At 53.3% G+C, this 22,564-nt stretch overlaps 1 protein-coding gene across 1 annotated transcript in view; it reads left to right on the top strand.

Moving 5' to 3' along the window:
* The window catches only part of MGAT5B (alpha-1,6-mannosylglycoprotein 6-beta-N-acetylglucosaminyltransferase B), a 68,234-nt gene extending 46,811 nt beyond the window's left edge, over nucleotides 1–21,423 (top strand). Inside the window, exons 11-17 of the mRNA XM_004275521.3 lie at nucleotides 3,920–4,050; nucleotides 11,733–11,888; nucleotides 12,938–13,084; nucleotides 13,272–13,388; nucleotides 18,627–18,701; nucleotides 19,097–19,353; nucleotides 19,883–21,423. Of these exons, the coding sequence (XP_004275569.1) occupies nucleotides 3,920–4,050; nucleotides 11,733–11,888; nucleotides 12,938–13,084; nucleotides 13,272–13,388; nucleotides 18,627–18,701; nucleotides 19,097–19,353; nucleotides 19,883–20,081 (1,082 nt within the window). The 3' untranslated portion in view covers nucleotides 20,082–21,423. The remainder of the gene's footprint in view (nucleotides 1–3,919; nucleotides 4,051–11,732; nucleotides 11,889–12,937; nucleotides 13,085–13,271; nucleotides 13,389–18,626; nucleotides 18,702–19,096; nucleotides 19,354–19,882) is intronic.
* The last annotated feature ends 1,141 nt before the right edge of the window (nucleotides 21,424–22,564 follow it).

Here is a 22,564-nt window from a genome sequence, read left to right on the forward strand (position 1 = left end):
TTAAGTGAGTGGCGAGGGGGCAGCAGAGGGAGGCTTTCTAAGCAGAGGGAACAGACGTAGTGAAGATGGATATGGAAAGAACGGAAGGTTCTGGAAATGCAAATGCTCCGGGAGGCTCCAGCGTTGGGGATAATGGGAAGTAAGGCTGGGGGGTGGGGTGGCTGGGGCCCCTGTGGGTGACGGACTTCGGGCAAGGGATGCCATTCGAGCTGAGCTTTCGTGATTTTTTAAAAAAATTATTTATTTATTTTTGGCTGCTTTGGGTCTTCGTTGCTGCGCGCGGGCTTTTCTCGAGTTGCGGTGAGCGGGGGCTACTCTCGTGTGCGGGCTTCTCATTGCGGTGGCTTCTCTTGTTGTGGAGCACGGGCTCTAGGCGCGTGGGCTTCAGTAGTTGTGGATTGCGGGCTCTAGAGTGCGGGCTCAGTAGTTGCGGCGCATGGGCTTAGTTGCTCTGCGGCATGTGGGATCTTCCCGGACCAGGGCTTGAACCTGTGTGCCCTGCATTGGCAGGTGGATTCTTAACCACTGGGCCACCAGGGAAGCCCGCTTTCGTGATTTTTAATGAGACTTTAAAATATATACACACTGACCTCCCCTCTTACATGCAGCGCGCTGAAAATAATTTAACCTTTTCTTGACAACTCGGGGCCAATGCTCTATTTCTCTGGTGTGGGGCCTGCCCTGCGGGGCCGGCAGAGGTGTGCGGAGCCACGTCCCCTGCTGAGTGGCCCCTTCTCCTGTCGCTGTTTGGTGTGGCGCCTTTTCTCCTACTTGGGAGACTGTCAGCTGTCACTTTTAATCGTCGTCAAGCTATCTGCATCCAGCAGCATCTTGGACGTCTTATTGGCGGCTCTTTGAGGGCTGTGGGTCAGAAAGCCGGATAAGCGCCCTCGTTAGGATTGTCTCTAAATTAAGAGCGAGCTTGGCTCCAAGCAGGGTCCCGAGGAATTTGCTCGTAAGTAAAGTAGCTGATCTCTGCTGAGCCTGTCAAATGAATGCCTCCCTTTTGGGTGCTTAGGGACTCCTCTTGTATTACTCTTCAGGTTCTAGGCTGTATTAGAGGCAGACAAGATTTCTGAATAATACAGGAGTAATGGCTTGATTGGATCCCAGAAGGTTGGGAAGGTGGGAAGTTTCCTTGGAGCCCAGATGAGGAAACTGAGGCCCAGAAAGGTGGAATGTCCTGTCTGAGGTCACATGGCTCTGTGGGGACCAGACTCCCTCCCCATAGCCCATTGCAAGGTTGTATGAGGCTTCTCCAAGAGAAGAGTGACTGTCCTAACAGGTCATCTGGTGGCATTGTGTTCCCAGCAGAGTGATTGAAGTGGGATGGGTCCTGAGGAGATTTCTGGAGGGAAAAGAAGTGGGGGGTGGGTAGTGGTGGTGATGCTGTAGGCTGTGGAAACAGCATATGTCATAGCAGAGCAGAAAAAATACCATTGAGGATCTGGGAGCAGAGGGGTGGGGTCTTTTAGCAAAGATTCCAGAATTTACATTGGATATGGTAATTCGAGGTTCACTGTAGGTTCTTGAGCTAGGGAATATCATGGAGAAATTTTTTTTTTTTTTTTTTTTTTGGTCACCCTGGGCAGTTTGCGGGATTTTAGTTCCATGACCAGAGATTGAACCCAGGCCCTTGGCAGTGAAAGCACGGAGTCCTAACAACTGGACCTCCAGGGAATTCCACCCCCCAAATTTTTTGAGATACATTATTCTGGCAGACTGCAGATGGCCAAAGGGACAGTGGTAGAGGACGGGGAAGCAGGAGATGGGTTAAGAGCCCTCTGTGATAATCTACACTGAGAAAATGAGGACTTGCCCTGGGGTAAAACCCACTGGACCTAGAGTTCCAAAGCTGGCAAACTCCTACTCATCCTCCAAAACTCCATGTCAAATGTCTCTTCTTTTTACTGTCACTTTCACTGATCACCTTTTATCTATTCCAGGCAGAATGTTTTTATAACTCTTCAACCTAATTCTGTTAAAGCATATATTGAAATAGAGTTATTTGCTTATACATTTATTTCCACTGATAGATTATGTATGAATCACTCAAAAAGGAGCCACTGACTGATTTATCTTTATTTCCCTGGAGCCTATCAAGGTCCTCAGAAAAATGTTAATTGACTGAATCAATTAAAGATAGAGAGAACAAAAAACAGACTTGCCTGTCTTAATGATATACCAAGTCCAGGAAGGAATTCATGAGCAGACCTCTTTCCCCATCTATTGATAGCTGGTTGATTTCCCCAAAGAGCTAACTGCCTTTGCTCTTTGCTCTGGCTGCCTCTCCCTGCCTTGCCCTGCCCCCAGGAGCTCTTTGCTTAATGGTCCCTGATATTTTAGTTGGTTGCAATACTTCGTTGTCCCACGCCCACTAGTTTAGCTAATTGTTCTAAACCTGTCCCTTCTGGTGGAGTTGGTGGAATGAGATTTTCTTCATCTCTGAGAATAGGGAGGAAATGGCAAACGGGAGAGAGACCTGGGTGCAGCCCCAGCTAGAGCCAGAGGGTAGGGACAGAGGCCAGGGTGGGGCTGGGCAGGCAAACTGGGTCAGGGAGGGTCTGGTCTGCCCTCCTGGGGCCTCTCCCTGGCCTGGCAGAGCCTCCTGAGACAGGAGGGCTGCCTGAGCTCTGACCATCACAGAAACAATTCCAGGCCTCCAGGGCCCCCCTTATGCCTCTGAAGCCCTAGAGGAGAGATCATTTTGTTCTGCAGCCCGTCCTTATAGTGGTCGGATTTTCAGACTCAAGAACTCGTGAGCTTTCTGGGGTACTTCGACAGAAAACCACCACCTCTTCTATGGTACACCAGATACTGATTATAAACTTTGTGGGTATGGAGAGGGATGGGTAGATATATTGTGTTAAATCTACACATTTGATTAAAGTATGCATCCCAATTTCAGAAATGCTAAAATGTGAAAAAACGTGCGTCTGAAATGAAGAATAGGGTATTTGGCATCAGGGCTGTTCTGGGAAATCAAGGGTGTTTGGCTGTTACCAACCTACTCCCCGCAGCCTCTCCCACCTGGGAAGGTAGAGTAGGTTTAATTGGGTTCCATAAGCACTCTATTCAAGGTCCTCTACGTGGAACGGAGGGATCATGTGACTTGCAAATGGCTGGCACTTGGGCCTACACCTCTACCCTGCCACGGCGGACAGGGCTAATCAGTGACATTCCTGCAGCGTGGCCGAGGAATTGGAGCCCTAGCTGAAACGCATTCCTTGCCCCTGGTGTGCTCGGTTCTGGGAGGTGAGGCAGGGTGCGATCCGCGTTTTGCCGGAGACCTAACCACAGTGGATGGGGCCACAAGGGAGGGCACGTGGACCCCAGAGAAGGCTTCTGGGAGGAGAGGAGGTGATGTGTGAGTGGGGCCCTGAAGGGGAATAGGATTTTCTCATCCTGGAAAAGGGTGGTGGGCGCTCCAGGCAGAGGGAAGGGCAGGGCAGGAGTTGGCAGGTGTGAAAGGGAAGATGTCCGTGCATTTGTGAGCCAGCCGGCCGGGCGCTCCCGTGTGCCGGGGACACAGACAGAGCTTTTGCTCTCGTGGGGCTTAGATTCTGATGATAATACACAACCAAGTCAATATATACTATCACATCTGGTCAGTGAGTGCTGGGACAAAAAATAAAGCAGGAAAAGGAGACAGTGGGATTGGGGTCAGGAGAGACCTCTCAGCAGGGACTTGTGAGCAAAGGGCTGCGTGGAGAGAGGGCTGGGTAGGTGGTAAGAGATGCCATGGAAGGGGGCCAGGGCACTGATGCTCTCCCCGCCCCAAACAGGACCCCTTCCCTCCCAGCCCCCTTCCCCATCCTTGCCAAACAGGGAGCCCTCTGATGGGGCTGGGCCGGGTAGACCCAGGGTGTGCCCTTGGCTGCCTGGTAACCCTCTTCCTGACCTCGTGGTCTGGCCGCAGCTCACACCCCGGACAACTCCTTCATGGGCTTCGTGTCCGAGGAGCTCAACGAGACGGAGAAGCAGCTCATCAAAGGCAGCAAGGCCAGCAACATGGCCGTGGTGTACGGCAAGGAGGCGAGTATCTGGAAGGTGAGCCCCGCTGAACGCAAGCACCAGCCCTCGTCCCCCAGGGGCTCCCGGCCCCAGGATTCGGCTCCCATCCGCCGCCCCCAGCACCGGATGACGGTGGACAACAGCCCCCACTAATGGGTCAGAAAAGAGGCCTCGAACTGCCTGTGGAAATACCAGCCCGGGGACTCATGCCTCACCCCTCTCCCTGCTCCCACGCTTTGCAACAAATTCAAATGGCTTAACCTTCCACCCTCCCTCAGATGGATCAACAGACACTCTCACCCCGCAAAGGGGGTTTAGGCTAGACGTGGGGATTCTGTGGGATGGGAGGCCGTGGAGGAGCAGGAGAGGCCTAGGAACTGGAACCCCGTCTTCAGGGCGGGGTCCCACAAGAAGCACCACCAGCATGGGAGGGTACCCACTCACCCCGCCACTGACTTGTCCTCTCTCCTCTTTTCTCTCTGCCCCCCTGGCAACGAGGCAGCTCCAGGTATGCCACGTGTTCCCTTCGCCTCCCGCCCCCCGCTACTCTCTATAGGGTCTCCCCTGGGGGTGCTCCCGAGGCGGGCTCTCCGGGGTTCGTGGCTCCTGTGGATGGACCAGAGCAAGGTGGGAGGAGGGTGACGGGGACAGCGGGGTCTCAGGCTCTTCCCGGGGCCCTCTGAGGGGAGGCAGGCCCTGGAGGTCAGGGTCCAGCTCCGCGTGGCGCGGGGCAGCTCCTAGGATGGGCCATTGACCTAAGGCAGGCGGCATGAGGCTAAAGGTTAATAATAAAGATGCCGATCGTGGGGAACGTTGAGCAGCAGCCCCCGTACCCCATGTCAAGCCTGTCACATGACCATCTTAGTTAATGATTCTCATGCTGTGTTGATTAGGGTTAAGTCCAGCTGTCACAGAAAAGCCCTGAATAATAGTGATGGAGGCAAGATGCAAGTATGTCTTCTTTTCTGTGGACAAACTCTGGAGGTGTCAGTCCTGGCCTGACCCCTGGGGCTCTTCTCCCCTGGTTGACCCGCCCTGTTTAGTTCCCACCCTGGTCTTGCCTCATCATTTAAGATGACCACAGACAGTGCACAGTCATTACATCTGCCCTCCAGCTGGGGGGTGGGGGGAGAGGAAGAGGAGGAAGGAGGAGGGGTGGGGGAAGGTCAGGTTTAGGGACGTCGCCTGACCGTTACGTGCATCTCTTCCCCATATGGCCCTGTGGCTAGGTCTCCGTCCCGTGGCCATGCCTGGTCTCGGGATGCTGGAAGTGGCTGTGCCCCCGGCAACCAGGTGCCCAGCTCAGCCCTGGAGTCCTGTGACTGAGGAAGGGGGAGGAAAGCGATATTATGGTTCATCTCATGGTCTGTGCCACAACAACCCTATGAGCCCATAGCCGTGGCTAATATTGGTCCATCCAGACCTTCCTGTTGCCAGGTGCTCGCATATATTTTCTCACTTGACCATCAACTCCGAGGTTAGAGTGACAAGCTAGTTAAGTGGTGGGGCTGGGGTTTGAAGCCACATCTGACTCTAAGAGCCAGAACACTTAACTCCGACTTTACGTAGCCTCCCCGTTATGACGCCTTGGATAGAGGCAGAGAGACGCTCTGGATTAAGCTGGACTACGGGTCCAAGCCCGGGCTGAGACATCAGTGCCCATTGCCAGGTGTGGGGAGAGGGGCGAGGACTCATCCTCATTTGAGGCCAAACAAGCTGGCTGCCAGGATGCCCGGGGTGCTGGGAGCGAGCACAGACGGTGTCTGCTTGGACCAGAAAATACTGTTAAGAAACTGCTCCAAGAGAATGAGAGGTTATGAGGCCTGGGAAGAGAACAGTTTTCTCTCTAGCTCAGGAGCCTCTGGGTTAGCCAGGAGCAACGCTGTGCAGCAAGAGACCTCAAAGCAGCTGCTTCCAAAAAAAGACATCTCTGCTCTGGTCTTTGTGACCCAGGGAAGGCAGAGGTGGCCGGCTGAAGAAAGGAATGACAGCAGTATCCTGGGACAAGTGCCATCTAGAGTTCAGGGGACCAGGTGGCGAGAAGCGGAGGAGGGAGGAGGGTATGAGGTCGTGACATCCTTAGGGGAGCGGCAGCCGGGGTCAGGAAGAGGGCTTTGGAGGAGGCTTGTCTTATCCTGGGTCCCCAGAGCTGGAGGCTAAGGCTTAGATGCTGCTGTTTTAGGAGAGCCTGTCCCAGGGAGCAGGACTGAGGGATGGGAGAGAGGCTGCTCGTCCGGATGCAGGGCAAACCCAGCCTTGCTGTTGGAGGAAACATTCCAGACCTCAGAAGTGCTTCTGGGGGAGCTAAGGTGGACTTTTCAAACTGCAGCTTAGCTCTGGTTGTTTTCCTCCTCTGGTTTACTGAGGTATAATTGACAAAGAGAAATTGTATGTATTTAACGTGTACAACATGATGGCTTGATAAACATTTATATTGTGAAACGAGTGCCACAGTCAAGCTAATTAACACATCCACCACCTCAGTTATCGTGTGTGTGTGGTGAGAACATTTAAGATGGACTGCCTTAGCGAATTTCAAGTATACAATATAGGTTTATTAACTATAATCACCACGCTGGACATTAACTCCCTGAATTTATTTATCTTAAAACTGAAAGTATGTCTCCTTTGACTCATTTGTCCCCATCCCCCCCCACCCAGCCCTTGACACACACCATTCTACTGTTTCTATGAGTTTGACTCTTTTCAATTCTGCATATTAGTGAGATCATGCAGTATTTGTCTTTTTTTAACTCAGAGAACCTTGATTAGCCTTTAAAATGAAGCAGAATAACTTAGAAACAATAGAATAAAAGGATATCAGAGGACTTTATATGTATTAAGAGTAATTATTGTTTTGTAAAACTTTAAGTTTTCATACATAAATACACACACGTGTATGATTAGGTGAAAAAAAGTTGCTCAACAGTGCATGTAACGTGAACCTATTTGTGCATGTATGTGTGTGGTGTTTTTTTTGTTTTTTTTTTTTTGCGGTACGCGGGCCTCTCACTGCTGTGGCCTCTCCCGTTGCGGAGCACAGGCTCCGGACACGCAGGCTCAGTGGTCATGGCTCACGGGCCCAGCCGCTCCGCTGGGATCTTCCCTGACCGGGGCACGAACCCGTGTTCCCCCGCATCGGCAGGCAGACTCTCAACGACTGCGCCACCAGGGAAGCCCGTATGTGTGTGTTTTAAAGGAAATGTACACCTGCTTATAATGCATAAAAGATCTGAGGAAGGCACACAAGAAACTGTTAATAATAGCTGCTCTGGTAATGGGATCAGGAAGTTGAATGGGGGCTTTGGAGACATTTTCTAAACACTTTATGTCCTTGATTTGATTCTTTTCTAGGGCCATAATTCAGTTTTATAATAAGTAATCCTTTTACATTTTTGGTGTGATTACTGATGTGATTTGGCTCTGAATCTACCATTTTATTAGTTGGTTTCTTTTTTTTTTTTACCTGTTCTATGTTCCTTTTCCGTTCATTTCTTATCCTTTTACATTGATATATTTTAAAAAATCCACCTCCCTTTAGCTAATTGTACTCTCATATTCTTTTGGTCCCGATCTTCTTAATATTTTTATACCCTAAAGGTTATAACACGCACCTTTGACTTATCAAAGTCTAAGCCAATACTTTTACGTTTCATTGGGTTATAAAAGAACTTTAAAATGTTTTATTTCTATCCGGCCCCAACTTATATGTTTCATGGTATTTTAATACTCTCCAAATATTTTATATCCCACGATATATTATTATCATTGTTGTTGTTATTGCTGCTGTTGTTTTGCAAAGTCAATATTCATTTACGTTTACCCACATTTACCCTTTGTATTGTTCTCTGTTCCTTCTTACATCTCTGAGATTCCATCTGGAATCATTGTCCGTCTCCAGAAGAAACCAACTTAGTCTGGGACTGCTGTTTTTGATTTTCTAAGAATGTCTCGGAGGATATATTCATTATGTACAAATTCTAGCTTGTCCTCTGCCTTCTGTCATTTCTGTTGAGAAGTCAGTGTAGGTCTGATTGTTCCTTTAAAGGTAATTTCTTTTTTGTGTTTTCCTTTGCCTGGTTTGAAGGCTTCCGTTTGGTTTTCAGAAGTTTTACTATGAAAAGCCTGTATGGTTTTTTGCTTGTTTGTTTGTTTTGTTTTGTTTTTATCCTACATGGAGTTTGTAGATCTCTTTGGATCTGTGGTTTGACCTTTCACTAATTTTAGGAAATTCTCAGCTACTCTCTCTTTAAATGTTGCTTCTGCCCCAATCTCTCTCCTGTACTTCTGGGACTCCATTTACACAGACATTAAATCTTCATTATAAACCCTTGTCTCCAGCATTCTTTTCTGCAGTTTCCATCCTTTAGTTTCTCTATGCTTCATTCTGGATGTTTTCTTTTGTTCTTTCAGTAAGTGAAGTTTCTCTTCAGCTGTGTTTAATCTGCTGTTAAATCCATCCATTTAGTCTTTAGTTTCTGCCACTGTGGGTTTTTTTTTTCCATTTGGTTTCAAATTTTATCTTCTATTTCCTAGACTATATTCAGCATATTTATCTTAAAGTCTGTGCCTGGTAACTCCAGCATATAGATCTCCTATGAATCTGTTTTTATTGTCGTGTCTCTTGGGTGTTGATCATATAGTCTTGTCTCTTTAAGTACGTGATTTTTTTAAAAAAAATCAAGGTATTTAAATTTTTAAATTTAAAAATCTATTTTAATAGCTTTATTGGGGAAAATTGACATGCAATACACTAAACTTGTTTAAAGTGTATAATTTTATGGCTTCTGACTTACGTGAAACCATCACCACAATCATGAGAGAGAATAGAGTGCTAACTAATATTACTAAACACAAGTTTAGTAATATTTTTCTTTTCCTCTCTCCACCACCCCTGAAATTCCCTTCTTCCCTTTGGCATCTCTTCCTCCCATCTCTCCTCTCCTCATCTCCAGGCAACCAGTGGTCTGCTTTCTGTCGCTATGGATTAGTTCTCATCTTCTATTGATATAATTTTATATAAATGGAATCATATGGTATATATTCATTTTTGTCTGGATTTTCTCTCTGAGTATAATTATTTTGAGATTCCTTCATCCTGTTGCATGTAACTATAGTTCATTCCTTTTTATTGCTGAGTAGTATTCCATTGCGTGGATGGACTACACTTTATCCATTTACCTGTTAGTGGACATTTGGGTTGTTTCCAGTATTTGGCTATTACAAATAAAGCTGTTATGAACATTCGCATACATATCTTTGTACACACATATGCTTTCATTCCTTGTGGGTAAATACCTAGGAGTGGAATGGCTGGGTCATATTGTAGAACTGTGTTTAACGTTTTAAGAAAAGTGGTTTTGCCATTTTACAATCCTGCCAGCAATGTATGAGAGTTCCAATTCCTTTACAAATTCATCAATACTTGGCATGGTCAGTCTTTCTAATTTTAGCCATTTTAACAGGTGTGCGGTATTATCTTATTGTGGGTTTAATTTGTAATTCTCTAATGACTAAGGATGTTGACTATGTTTCTCTGTGCTTATTTGTCTTCCGTTCATCTTTTTTGGTGAAATACCTTCAAAAAGGTTGCCCATTTAAAAGATTGGGTTGTTTATTTTCTTATTATTGAGTGGTTAGAGTTCTTTACATATTCTGGATATAGGTTCTTTAACAAATAGATGCTTTGCAAAAATTTTCTCCCAGGCTGTGGCTTGTCTTTCTCTTAACAGCATCTTTCAAAGAGCAAAAGTTTTTAATTTTAATGAAGTCCAGTGTTTTCTTTTACGGATTGTGCTTTTGGTGTATCCAGGAAATCTTTGTCTAACCCCAGGTCACAAAGATTTTTCTCCTATGAGTTTTATAGTTTTAGGTTCACATTTAAGTCTGTGATCCAGTTTGAATTAACTTTTATATATGATATGAAGTATGGGTTGAAGTCCTTTTTTCCCTTCCCTTTCCTTTTTTTTTTTTTTTTTGCATATAGAGTGATCCATGACTGTATGTTGAAAAGATTATCCTTCCTCTACTGAAATGTCTTTGCATCTTTGCCAGGATTCAATTGACCCTACATGTGTAGGTCTATTTCTGGACTCTCTGTTCTGTTCTGTTGATCTGTCTCTCTCGATGCCAATATCACACTGTCTTGATTCCTGTAACTCTACAATAAGTCTTGAAATCAGGTAATATAACTCTGCCCAATTTCTTCTTCTTTTTCAAAGTCATTTTGTCTCTTCTAGGTCCTTGCATTTCCAAATGAGTTTTAGAATTAGCTTGTCAATTCCTATTTTAAAAAGCCTGCTGGGATTTTGATTGGGATTTTACTGGTTCCCTTTTCTTTTTGAGGAAAGCTACCTCTAGGTAGTTCTGGAAAATGAATATGAAAAACTGTAGAAATAATTTGAGGTCAAGGATGATACTCTCTTCTTCCAGAGAGGATTTACTTTTATCCTTGGATTACAGCTGGGGCCCTAGCAGTCCCAGGTCACCTCAACCAATGATAGTGATTGAGACAATTTTAAAAGGATTCAGCCCCTGCCCGAGCTGCTCTAGTTCTGGTCCGTCCTTTCTTCCAGGCTGTAACTCCTCAGAGTTCCAGCCCAAAGTGTGGATTTCCATCAGGGCTCCCCATCTTTGGCAGGCCCCAAACTCTGACTTTTGTCTCCCAGGTCTGCTTAGCTGCCTAGATGCTGCCCCTGGAATCAGCAGGTGCCCCCAGGAGGAGAACCACCCCCAACACTGGCCTCAGCAATCTCTCTTCCTCCTTCTCCCAGGTCTTGGCCTTGTCATTCTTCGTTCTTTGTTAGATTTTCCAGGGCCTTCATAGATGTATTTTACATTTTCCCGTTTTTCCTGGTCATTCTCAGAGGCAGGGCTGATCTGCATTACCCAAAGTGGAAGGCCTCCTTGTGAAAAATGTATACAGCTTGAGTTTCAAAATGTGAATTAACAATTATTAATTATTAACAATTAACAATTAACAATTATTCTGACGTCCATTGATAATATTCTACAAGAGCTGTGGTTAATAAAGTGAACCTGGGCTGGAGCTCATGGTGGTCTGATCTCACGCTGGCCGGCGGGACGTGGGGAACCATGAGTTCTTTTCCTCTGACCCATTGGCCTGTTGGGAACTAATCCTCCCTGAAGAGAGCTCCACGCCCCACCCTTCTCCGTGATCTCGAAGCTACTTCCCCTCCCTCTCTTCTGCGAGCCTCAGAAAATCTCTAAAAAATAGAACCCAGCAGCCGATCCCATGCTTGTTCCTGTCGAGGTCCTACACCGACCGCAGCTCGCTCCCAGCTCAGGGCCCTGGCCGTAGCGTCAGATGGGTGCCCGGACGCTGAGAGGTTATGTATTCACCTATGCTCCGTGCCTCCTCAGAGGTCCTTGGAGGTCATCAGGGATTCAGGGGAGGCCATGTAGCTCCAGCTGGATACAATTAAATGTTGGTCTCTATGGGAGACCTTCGGAAAGGAAACAGGTCCGTGACTAAAAATAGTCTGGAGGCGTCTGGTCTAATCCAACCTCCGTAACTCATAGATAAAGAAATTGAGGACCAGAGAGGGCAGGGGCCTCCTCAGGGTCACACAGCTGGTTAGGGGCCGACCTGAGACGGGCCCCATGTTTTCCGACTTCCTGACCGGGGGCGTCTCTTCAGCTGGCTCTGCCGTCTGAGGTTGGAGCAAGGCTCCCATCCCCTCCATCTCCTCTTCCAGGGGAAGGAGAAGTTCCTGAGCATCCTGAACAAGTACATGGAGATCCACGGCACCGTGTACTACGAGAGCCAGCGGCCCCCCGAAGTCCCGGCCTTCGTGAAGAACCACGGCCTCTTGCCGCAGCCTGAGTTCCAGCAGCTGCTGCGCAAGGCCAAAGTGAGCCCCACCCCGTCCTCCGTCCTCACCCCAGCCCGGCCATAGATGTCCAGGAGGTGCCCATACGTGCCTGCCATGCCTGCCACCATCACTTGTGGCCCCCTCTACGTGTGGACATGCCCAGCACACTCTGCTGCCCTGAGCCTCGTGTCTGGGCCTCTTAGGGGCTGGTCAGAGCTGGGGGCAGAGATGGGGATGGTCATCAGGCAGGGGAGGCCCCACAGTGAAACGGATCTGAGTGGGGCTCAGTGATGGTGAAGAGGAGTTGGGCTGCCCACCTGCCCCCCCGCCCCAACACCAGTCCAGCCCAGCTGACTCCTGGACCTGGCTTTCAGAGCCACTGAGAGGGTGGAAGGACAGGCTGGGGGCAAAGGGACGGGGCGCAGCCTGGCTGGAGTTCCATCGGGCCAGTAGTTCTGACGAACTGCTTCTGGAATTCCCTGAGCTGTGTCCCTGAAGCGTGATCCTGCTGTTGGGCCCTGAAGTGTCAGCGAAGGCTGGAGAGTCTCTAGCCAGCTGCCAGGTCCTCTCCTGTTCTCACCATAACTTATTTCTTCAGGCCTCATGTGTGTGTGTGTGTGTGTGTGTGTGTGTGTGTCAGGGTGGAGAGAGGGTATCTTTGTGCAGTGAGCAACCTGAACAACCCTACATGGCAACCCCAGATTCAGAATCACTTATTGATCACCTTCCAGGGGCCAACCCTATGAGCACTCCTAGTACAAGTCAGGTACTGAATGAATGTTTTTTGGGTGAATGAGTAAAGGTCCTTTGAGGTCAGCTGTAGGAGTGGCCTGAAGCCTTCTAAGCTTGGGAACCCTTGTTCTTTTCCCCTCCAGAATCATAGCCTTTAGAGCAGGAGGAGGCCATTGATATGACCTAACTAGACGTCCTGATTTCACAATGGCTGAGGCACACAGCTGCTCTGGGCTCTCTGCTGCCCCAGCTGCCTCCTGTGAATGTCCCAACCCCAGCCTCACTCCCAGCTTCCTGGGGCTCCTGGGCTGTGATACCCAACCTTCCCTGACCATCGTGCCACCTCGGTTCTGCAGCTCTTCATAGGGTTTGGCTTCCCCTACGAGGGCCCTGCCCCGCTGGAGGCCATCGCCAACGGCTGTGTCTTCCTGCAGTCCCGCTTCAGCCCGCCCCACAGCTCGCTCAACCATGAGTTCTTCCGGGGCAAACCCACCTCCAGAGAGGTGAGTGGGAAGGGCCTGGTCCCACATCGGGAGGGTCCGAGATGGGACCCCTGCAGTTCCTGGAAGGGGGAGACTGAGACACGGGGTGAAGGGAGAGATAGGACAGATGGGTGGGGGGCTTTTGCTCTTCACGCAGCCCAGCTTGGCAGGCAGAGGGAGAAGCCTCCCGTCTCTGTGCCCTGGCTAGGTGTTCTCCCAGCATCCCTACGCAGAGAGCTTCATTGGCAAGCCCCACGTGTGGACTGTCGACTACAACAACTCAGAGGAGCTCGAAGCAGCCATCAAGACCATCGTGAGAACCCAGGTGAGGCTCGGATCCAGTCGGGACCACCAATATCCTAAACGTTGCGTCTTTGCTATAATTAGAAAAAGCTGCTCCTCTTGGTGAATTCAGACTTGCAGGCCTGGGTTGGCAGCTTGGATGCGTGTGTGTTTGTTGAGGGAGTGGGGGGCAAACCTGCCTCTGTGCTGTGAGCAACCCGCACAACTGTACAGGGCAGCCCTGGATCCAGAATCATTTATCGCGTGTCTCTGGGGGCCGGGTCCTGTGAGCACTCCTGGCACAGGTTAAGTGCTGAGTAAATGTTTTCAGGACGAATGCGTGAAGGTTCCTTGAACTTGGCTGTCTCTGTGGTCTTTCAGCAGCACATCTCAGACTATAATGTGCATACAGATCACCTGGGGGTCTTGTTAAAGCGCAGGTTTGGAGTCAGCAAGTTGGGTGGGGCTGAAGCCCTGCATTTCAAACCAGGTCTGGGTGGTGCCGCCTTTACATAGCAAGTGGGTAGAGCGTTCTGCGTTTCCTCCAGCAAGTAAGTGTTGGTGGGTGTGGGCGGAGGGCAAGGAGGGGCTCGTGCAGCTCCTCTCCCCGGTGGGCACCTCTGTGGCTTCTGATGGCTCCCTGTGCGTGTGCGCTCTCGCGGTCCCTTCATTTTGAGAAGCGGGCAGACTGTGTGAGCACATGGGGGAGGGGCAGCCCTGCTCTCCGTGATCCCTCTGGACCCATTTCTTGCTGTAGCTCGGACACCAGGCTGAGCAAAAAACCCCACTCCTGTCAGGTCCCCTTCTCTGCCCATCACCAAGGTCACCGAGCGTGCCCTCCCTGGCGGGGGGCTGGGGGTGGTTGTGCTGCTCTGGGCGGACCTGTGGCAGAATCAGAGAGCATTAGGCTGCTGGGGCAGGGACCACCACAAGGGAGAGTCCTGCCCGGGAGGACACACGGCTGTCTGGGGAGCTGGGGACACTGCCGGGCTTGGGGCAGAGGCCAGCGCGCATCGATGCCCCATACGGTCTTAAGGGCTTAACTTTGGGTCCAGAGCCCTGCTTGGTTGTCCTGACCGTGAGGCAGGGCTGCGTATTTTTTTAAATTTTCTTTTGGCCGTGCCATGCAACTTGCAGGATCTTAGTTTCCTGATCAGGGATTGAATCCAGGCCCTGGCAGTGAAAGTGCCAAGTCCTAACCACTGGACCGCCAGGTTTTTTTTTTTTTTTTTTTTGCGGTACGCGGGCCTCTCACTGTTGTGGCCTCTCCCGCTGCGGAGCACAGGCTCCGGACGCGCAGGCTCAGCGGCCATGGCTCACAGGCCCAGCCGCTCCACGGCATGTGGGATCTTCCCGAACCGGGGCACGGACCCGTGTCCCCCGCATCGGCAGGCGGACTCTCAACCACTGCGCCACCAGGGAAGCCCTTTTTTTAAAAATTTTATTTATTTATTTGGTTGCACCAGGTCTTAGTTGCGGCAGGCGGGGTCCTTAGTTGAGGCTCGCCGACTCCTTAGTTGTGGCATGCGAACTCTTAGTTGAGGCATGTGGGACCTAGTTCCCTGACCAGGGACTGAGCCCGGGCCCCCTGCACTGGGAGCTCAGAGTCTTAACCACTGTGCCACCAGGGAAGTCCCTGCATTGTTTTTTCTTTTTAACACCCTCCTGCATCCCGTGGATCAGTCCCTCCCATTCGGCACTCTCGGTCTTAGCCCACCCTCTCAGCAAATGACCCCAGAAAATCCATGCCCACCCTGCCCACCCCCTTCTTCTACCCACCCCACTCTCGTCCTTCCCTCCTGTCTGGGTGTGAGTGTTTCTCTAGTGAAAGTACCAAGGAAACTGCTGTGTCACAGCCTAGGTGCATCTCTGGTCGTGGCAGATGTGGCCAGGTTGACCCGCGAAGTGGCTGAACCCCTGGACCTCCACCAGTGGTGCAGGGAGAGCCCTCCGCCCCCTCTTAAGCAACCGCTTAAACAAATCCTCCTCTGCTGGAAGTTCCTCCAGGTCCTGGACTGAGGTTGGGCTCTTCCCGGAGCTGACCCCAGGCAACGATTTGAGCACAAGTAGTTTATCTGGGGGGTGATTCCAGGAAGGAAGGTCCTGGAGTGCCGGTGAGTCAGGGTGTGTCATCAAGAAGGTTACCCCTGCCTCCAGCCACCTGGTGCTCAGTGCCGGCGGGGACCTCCGAGAGGTGGGGTACTCGCATCCCGGATTGTCCTGAGAAATGAGGAAACCGGGGTGTTTTTCCCACAGCTGCATCCACTGCTGGCTGAGACTGAACCGGGAGGGCAGGTGTCAGCTCTCAACACTGGACTGAGCAAGCTAGAGAAAGCCGCCCACCCCCCGACAGGCGGTGGGGGAGGGCGCTGTGAGAACCTGCCCTGCAGGGGACCCCCGTCCTGCACTCTGTCCCTGCTCCCTCTCTGCACCCCTTGCAAAAGCAACCCTCTGGGACTTCCACCCTAGGGGAGCAGGGGCGGGGTGGGAAGGGGACCAGGAAGGCTTTTGTCCACCCCCAGGCCTCAGGTCGGGCTCCACCTTCAAGGTCCCTGGTGACTGAGTGAGCGAGATCCCAGCCCTGTGGAGAGCCATGTTCCCAGCCGCAGACCTAAACGGGGGTGTATGTTGGGGGGCGTCTGTGCGTGTGAGCATGCTCATCTATTCACGCGTTATTTCTGGCTGGACACACAAGAAATTGATAACAGTGCCTGCCCTGGGGAAGGGGCTGGGCATCTGGGGTCGGAGGAGAACTTGCTTTGCCTTGTTTTCTCTTGATTTTTTAAGACATGAACATCTGTTTAATTGTTACTTAATTAAAAATCAGGGCTTCCCTGGTGGCGCAGTGGTTGGGAGTCCGGCTGCCAGTGCAGGGGATGCGGGTTCGTGCTGCGGAGCGGCTGCGCCCGTGAGCCATGGCCGCTGAGCCTGCGCGTCCGGAGCCTGTGCTCCGCAGTGGGAGGGGCCACGACAGTGAGAGGCCCGCGTACCGCAAAAAAAAAAAAAAAAAAAAAAAAAATCAATAACAAAAGGGTCCAGGAACCAAGGTACTGCAAATTCGTCAGGCTGACTTGCAGCTGGACCCCAAACCAGCCCGTGGCCCCCCTGCCTTTAGCCATCCCACCCCCACCCTGACTCTTGGGCAGTTAATCCTTTACCCAAGAATTGCCTGAGAGGTGTTTAAAATGCAGATTCCTGGGCCTATCCCCAGCTTCTGATTTAAAAGGACCGGTGCAGCCTTGGAGTTTGCGGGTTTTTAAAATTTTTTATTGAAATCTTGCTGGTTTGCTCCCGCCCCCTTCCCCCCTCATCATCACAGGCCAGCAATCCCGGCAGGACCAGCACGTGCCGTTCTGTACAGACGGATCACCGTCCACACCTGTAATTAGACCTAATGGGGGTAATTTCCAGGCAGGCTGGCTCCTCCGGTGGGAGATTCACGGCAGGCGGGACGTGGCTGCTGCGAATGGTCCCCTCCCTCGCACGGGTGGAGGGGGGCTTAGAATCACCACGTGATGGGCTTCAAACCACCCCGGGGGATGAGTCGGTGGCTGCTGCTAGGAGCAGGCAGGGTGATGTTTGGAGGGGAAATCTCTTCTCTGGTGGGTTTATTTATAACCAGGACTTGAAGTCTTGGATCCGAGGCGACTGGGAATCCCCTGGGGCAGCAGCTGGCGGCCGGGGCCTCCGTGGCCATCAGCTGGGGTTGGGATTGGCTGTGTGGAGCTCAGGGCTGGAAAGGCTGTGCTGGTTGATGGGCTGTGAAGTGGTGGCTGGATGTGGACCTGGGGATTCTCTGGGATCCCGGATCTGCCCCAGGAATAAGGACACCGACTCACAGGGCAGGTGAAGTCAGAACCGCGGCGCCGTCAGAGGGGTGGGGCCTGGTCCCGAGAATCAGTCCTGGTGGTAGCTGCTGCTTCCCTGAGACCCTCCTCAGCTTGAAGTCGGGGATGTCCCCTGGGCCAGAGGGCCCATGATGGGCCTCCAGCCCTTCGAGGTGGGGTCTACAGCAGGCAGGACCCAGCGCAGCCTGATTGGGTTCTGACACACCCATCTCTGATGCGGAGAAAGGACTTGGGCAGACCAGCAACATTTCACTACCTGGGCTGAAACTGCCTGATTTCTGGAGCTGCTGGCAGGGAAACGGCATCATCAGGAGGCGGCTGGGCTGGGTATGGTGCCAACACACATGGTGGGGAGTGGGGGGTGGGGACAAAGGCTAAAAGAGACCTTCCTCTGAGTCTGAGACGAACATCTCCCAGGTCACCGCGATCTCGCCTCCCGCCCACCTGGCCGACAGTCTCCTCCAAGGAGGCTGTGTGTGCTGGGCCACCGAGGGTTGCTGTAAACGGGGAGGGGGTGACCAGGTAAGAAGACTGGAGAGGAGGTGGGGGTACCCGCGCTGGGGAGGCGGCCTCATCACCCCTTCCGTTCCCCTTGCTCCTTGCGCCCCAGCTACCAAATCCACCTGGTCCCGTCGGCCCCAGCGTGCGCTGTTCTGTAACTCTGATATTTAGACTGGCGGTATGTGGCCTCCCTTTGGGGGCACCTAGTTCGTTTAGCTCCCGGGTGCCTGGTCTGGGCAGGAAGGTTTACAAATGTCATCTCATTCCATCAGGCTGGGAGATGCCCTGTGTTGCTTTGCGTGAAACTTCCACATGTTGGGCAGAACACAGGCAGAGCTGGGGATGCTTTTTCATTCCATGGCTAGTTCCTCAGGGACTCCTGTGTACCAGGCATCGTGCCAGGCACCAGGGATTCAATGGTGAACAGGTTGTGGTCCCACAGCCCATGGGGCTCATGACCTGAGGGAGACAAGGGATAAATAAGAGATGATGACACAGGCACTGATTCTCTACTGGGAAAGTCTGGAGTGTGTGCAAAGGAAAGTGGTCCTTTAACAGGAGGGGGGGAGTGGAGCTCTGGGTCTGCTTCCTGGAGGAGGTGACGTCTAAGAGGGGAGGGTGCATCCGGTGGTTGGCTGGGGAAGAGCAGGCATCACGGCCGGCCGAGGAGGGGATGGAATGCTGAGCTTTAGCGAAAGAGGAGAAGCTCAGCGGAAGTGGGAGGGGGTCAGGGAGGGATGAGCTGTCGTGAGGCCCCCGAGGGCCACTGAAGGCTGCACCGGGGAGCGAGGCATCTGCATGGATAGGGTGGTCGGCTCCCTGGGTGCAGGCCGTGAGAGCCCCCAGATCTGGCTGCTCCCAGGGCCGAGCAGCCAGGTCTGGGGAGGCCCAGGGCTTCTCCTGCCCCATGTGTCTGCCTGTCTCTCGCACAGGTGGACCCCTATCTGCCCTACGAGTACACGTGTGAGGGGATGCTGGAGCGGGTCCATGCCTACATCCAGCACCAGGTAGGTGGGTCCCCCACTCTCTGTCTCCAGGGGCCGAGCTGGCTCCAGTGTCTGAGGCCCCACCTCTGCCCAGGGTGCAGCATGCTTTAACCTCCAGGTCCTTCTCCAATCTGTTTCCTTCCACGCGGGGGGGTTGGAGATGGGCGGGGCCGAGCAGTACTGCTCAGAGACCAGGCCTGGGGCACCCCTGTCCTGGGCCCCCAGCTCGAGTCTCAACCCCCATATCACAGCACAGAAATGCAAAGACTCATTTTTCATTTTTATTACACAGTTGTTTAGAAGTTGAGTGAGTGAGTGGGGAGTAGGGAAGACCCTCCGCCTGCACCCCTACCCACAGGATGAGCTGGGAGTGAGGTATTCCATTTTCCTTCTTGACAATGCTTTTCTCTGGGCAGGACTTCTGTGCGGCCCCAGGCCCTGCCCCCGCAGGGGCCCGAGCCCCGGAGAGCCCCTTCATCCTGGCCCCCAACGCCACTCACCTCAAGTGGGCCCGCAACGCCAGCTTGGCCCCCGGGGCCTGGCCCCCAGCGCACTCCCTCCGGGCCTGGCTGGCCGCCGCTGGGAGGGCCTGCACGGACGCCTGCCTGGACCACGGGCTGATCTGCGAGCCCTCCTTCTTCCCCTTCCTCAACAGCCAGGACGCCTTCCAGACGTGAGTGAGCCCCGGCCCGACCCGGCCCAGCCGACCTCACCTGTAGCTCCTTTGCTCCCGTGGCCGCCTTGCCCCCGGCCCTGCCAGCAGTGGGGGCATGCGGTGCTTTCCAGTGAGTCAGGAAGGATCCAGAAGGGACCTTCCGGGCAGGTATCCACAGCACAGCTGCCCACTCTTGGCAAAGCCTCTGCCCCAAACCACCAGGGGAAGCTCCCTGCTCAGTCCCTGACCTCCTCATCCCTCCCTCAGCCCCTGCCCAGCCTGTCTGGGCACCTTCTAGGTCCAGGCCACAGAAGCTGCCCCAGGTTCCCCCTGATGGGTGAGCCTGGGCCCCCCACCCTCCTGCCCACTCTCCTCTCTCACAGCAGGGGCGAGAAGGAGCTGCAGCCCAGCGTTTGTCCTGGCGCCTCCTAGAGACATCTCCCTGGGTCTGGAATGGGATGGGCCAGGGAGAGGGAGCGGGCAGTGCCAGGCTGGGGCAGCCCCCGCCCCGCACGCTGAGTGACCACCTCTGTTGGTGCCCACCCAGGCTGCAGGTGCCCTGTGATGGCACTGAGTCGGAGATGAACCACCTGTACCCGGCCTTTGCCCAGCCGGGCCAGGAGTGCTTCCTGCAGAAGGAGCCTCTGCTCTTCAGCTGCGCCGGCTCCAGCAGCAAGTACCGCCGGCTCTGCCCCTGCCGAGACTTCCGCAAGGGCCAGGTGGCCTTGTGCCAGGACTGTCTGTGAGAGCGCCCACCCGGCTGGCCCTCCCCGCCGCAGGAGAAAGCACCAGCAGATTCTGAGCTCCAGCGACCCGCCCTACCCACGCCCCCCCAACGCCCCCAGGCTGGAGCCTCCTTTCTTGGCCGGGACGTGGGCCGAGCCGATAGGTGCGCAGGTCTGGGGAGGGAGGCAAGTCTGCCGAGTGCCTGGTGCCCGCCCTAGGCAGGCTCCTTGCTCTCACCCCAAGGGCTCGTGGCAGCGTTGTGGCCAAGCAGCTGGGGGTTGGTCAGAGGGTCCCACTGGCCCAGGAGCAGATGGTCGGAGGCCCCTTGCTTTGTGCAAGACCAGATCTGGACCAGGTGGAGTGAGGGCCTTTGTCCTTCTTGGGCCCAAGGATGGGGCCTCTGGGCATACGATAGAGGAAGCGGGGTGATGCTTGCCCAGCGGCCCACTGGAGGGTCCACAGAGTGGGGAGTGATGTGTGAGGGGGTCAGACTTGTCCCTGTGGAGTTTGGGGTGTGGACAGAAAGGGCCAGGGACTGGGGGAAGGCCAGGCTGGGGGACCCTGTTCATGCCTCCTCAGCCCCCCCACCCCTCCTGTTTTCCCAGATTCCCCTCCTTTCCACACTTGGGCACCACAGTTAGGGTTGCAGGGACCACTTAGACCCTGGGTTGAATTGTTTCCCTCTTGCTTATTCCAACTTTCTTCACTTTGGGCATTTCCTGAAACCTATCCCAGCATGACTGCGATTCCAGACCGTGGATTTGTTTCCAAAGCCTCAGTCCCCACCCCAGCCTCTGAGAACAGGCTCTAGAATCTACCCTGCCCCCACCTCCTAGCATCTTTTGTAGGCTTGGGATGAAGCTTCAGCCCCATGGCACACGTGGCCCAGTTCCTGGATGCCCAGGCCTGCTACCCCCACGTAGCCACCCCTGCCCCATCAATGCTGTGTCCGTGTCCCTAACCTCCAGCTTCCTCCAGCCTCCAACCACCTCGGATCCAGCCGTCCATCCGTGTGGCATGCCTTCCCCTTCACCTGAGGAAACAGATCGGGCCGTCAGAAACACTGCCACCCCAACCCCGTTTTTAATCCCACTCCCTTCCAGGCAACCCGCCCCACCCACCTAGGCCTGCCCCTCCTCCCTTCCAGGGAGGCAGCCGCAGGGCCCTGCGTCCAGAGGGTGGGGCCTGAAGGTGGATACCTCCCATCAGAGAGCCCTCTCGGCCTGGGCAGCTCCTGTGGCCACAGAAACTCAACAGTCACCAAGGACCTGACCTGTCGGGGGAAAGCAATAGAGATACTCTTTTCTGTCTCTTTTTTTTTTAAAGATTTCTTGAAATAATAAATATTTTATTGGGATGTGAGGTGCAGAGGAGGAGCTGTGCTATTTCTCATCTTTTCCTGGGATGCCCAGGCCTGGAGGAGTGAGGCGGTGTGAACACCCTGGGTGCAGGGGGGGGGGGTGAATATCTGGGGCCCCCGGGCCCCTCCTCCACATCGTCACTCCATCTACAAAGTTGGCGCTGTGTCAGGCTGCCTAAAGGAAGTCCCTGCGCGCGCCAGAAGTCCACGGCCCCTCCCACCACTCCAGCACTGTGACTCCAGGGACCCCACTTGACCAGCAGGGCTGGATCCAGTTCTGTTCACCTGGGGCTGGCCTCTGCTGGCTGTGGTTGCTGTGAGGTCAGAGAACATAAATGCATTTTGATGAGAGCCTGAGCCAGGTCGTGATAAGAAGACTAACTAGGGGAGGGAGATCAAGATGGCAGAGGAGGGACTTCCCTGGTGGCGCAGTGGTTAAGAATCCGCCTGCCAATGCAGGGGACACGGGTTTGAGCCCTGGTCTGGGAAGATCCCACATGCCGCGGAGCAACTAAGCCCGTGCGCCACAGCTACTGGGCTTGTGCTCTAAAGCCCGTGAGCCACGACTACTGAGCCCGCGCACCTAGAGCCCATGCTCTGCAACAAGGGAAGTCACCGCAATGAGAAGCCCGCGCACCGCAACGAAGAGTAGCCCCCGCTTGCCACAACTAGAGAAAGCCCACGCGCAGCAACGAAGACCCAATGCAGCCAAAAATTAAAAAAAAAAAAAAAGATGGAGTAGAAGGACACAGAGCTCACCTCCCCCCGCAAACATCAAAAATACATCTATAGGGCTTCCCTGGTGGCGCAGTGGTTGAGAGTCCGCCTGCAGGTGCAGGGGACGCGGGTTCGTGCCCCGGCCCAGGAAGATCCCACATGCTGCGGAGTGGCTGGGCCCGTGAGCCACGGCCGCTGAGCCTGCGCATCCGGAGCCTGTGCTACGGAAGAAGCCACAACAGTGAGAGGCCCGCGTACTGCAACAACAACAACAAAAAATACATCTATAGGGTTTCCCTGGTGGCGCAGTGGCTGAGAATCTGCCTGCCAATGCAGGGGACACGGGTTCGAGCCCTGGTCTGGGAAGATCCCACATGCCGCTGAGCAACTAGGCCCGTGAGCCACAACTACTGAGCCTGCGCGTCT

Source organism: Orcinus orca, chromosome 19 (genome assembly GCF_937001465.1).
Source record: "Orcinus orca chromosome 19, mOrcOrc1.1, whole genome shotgun sequence".
Lineage (NCBI taxonomy): Eukaryota > Metazoa > Chordata > Mammalia > Artiodactyla > Delphinidae > Orcinus > Orcinus orca.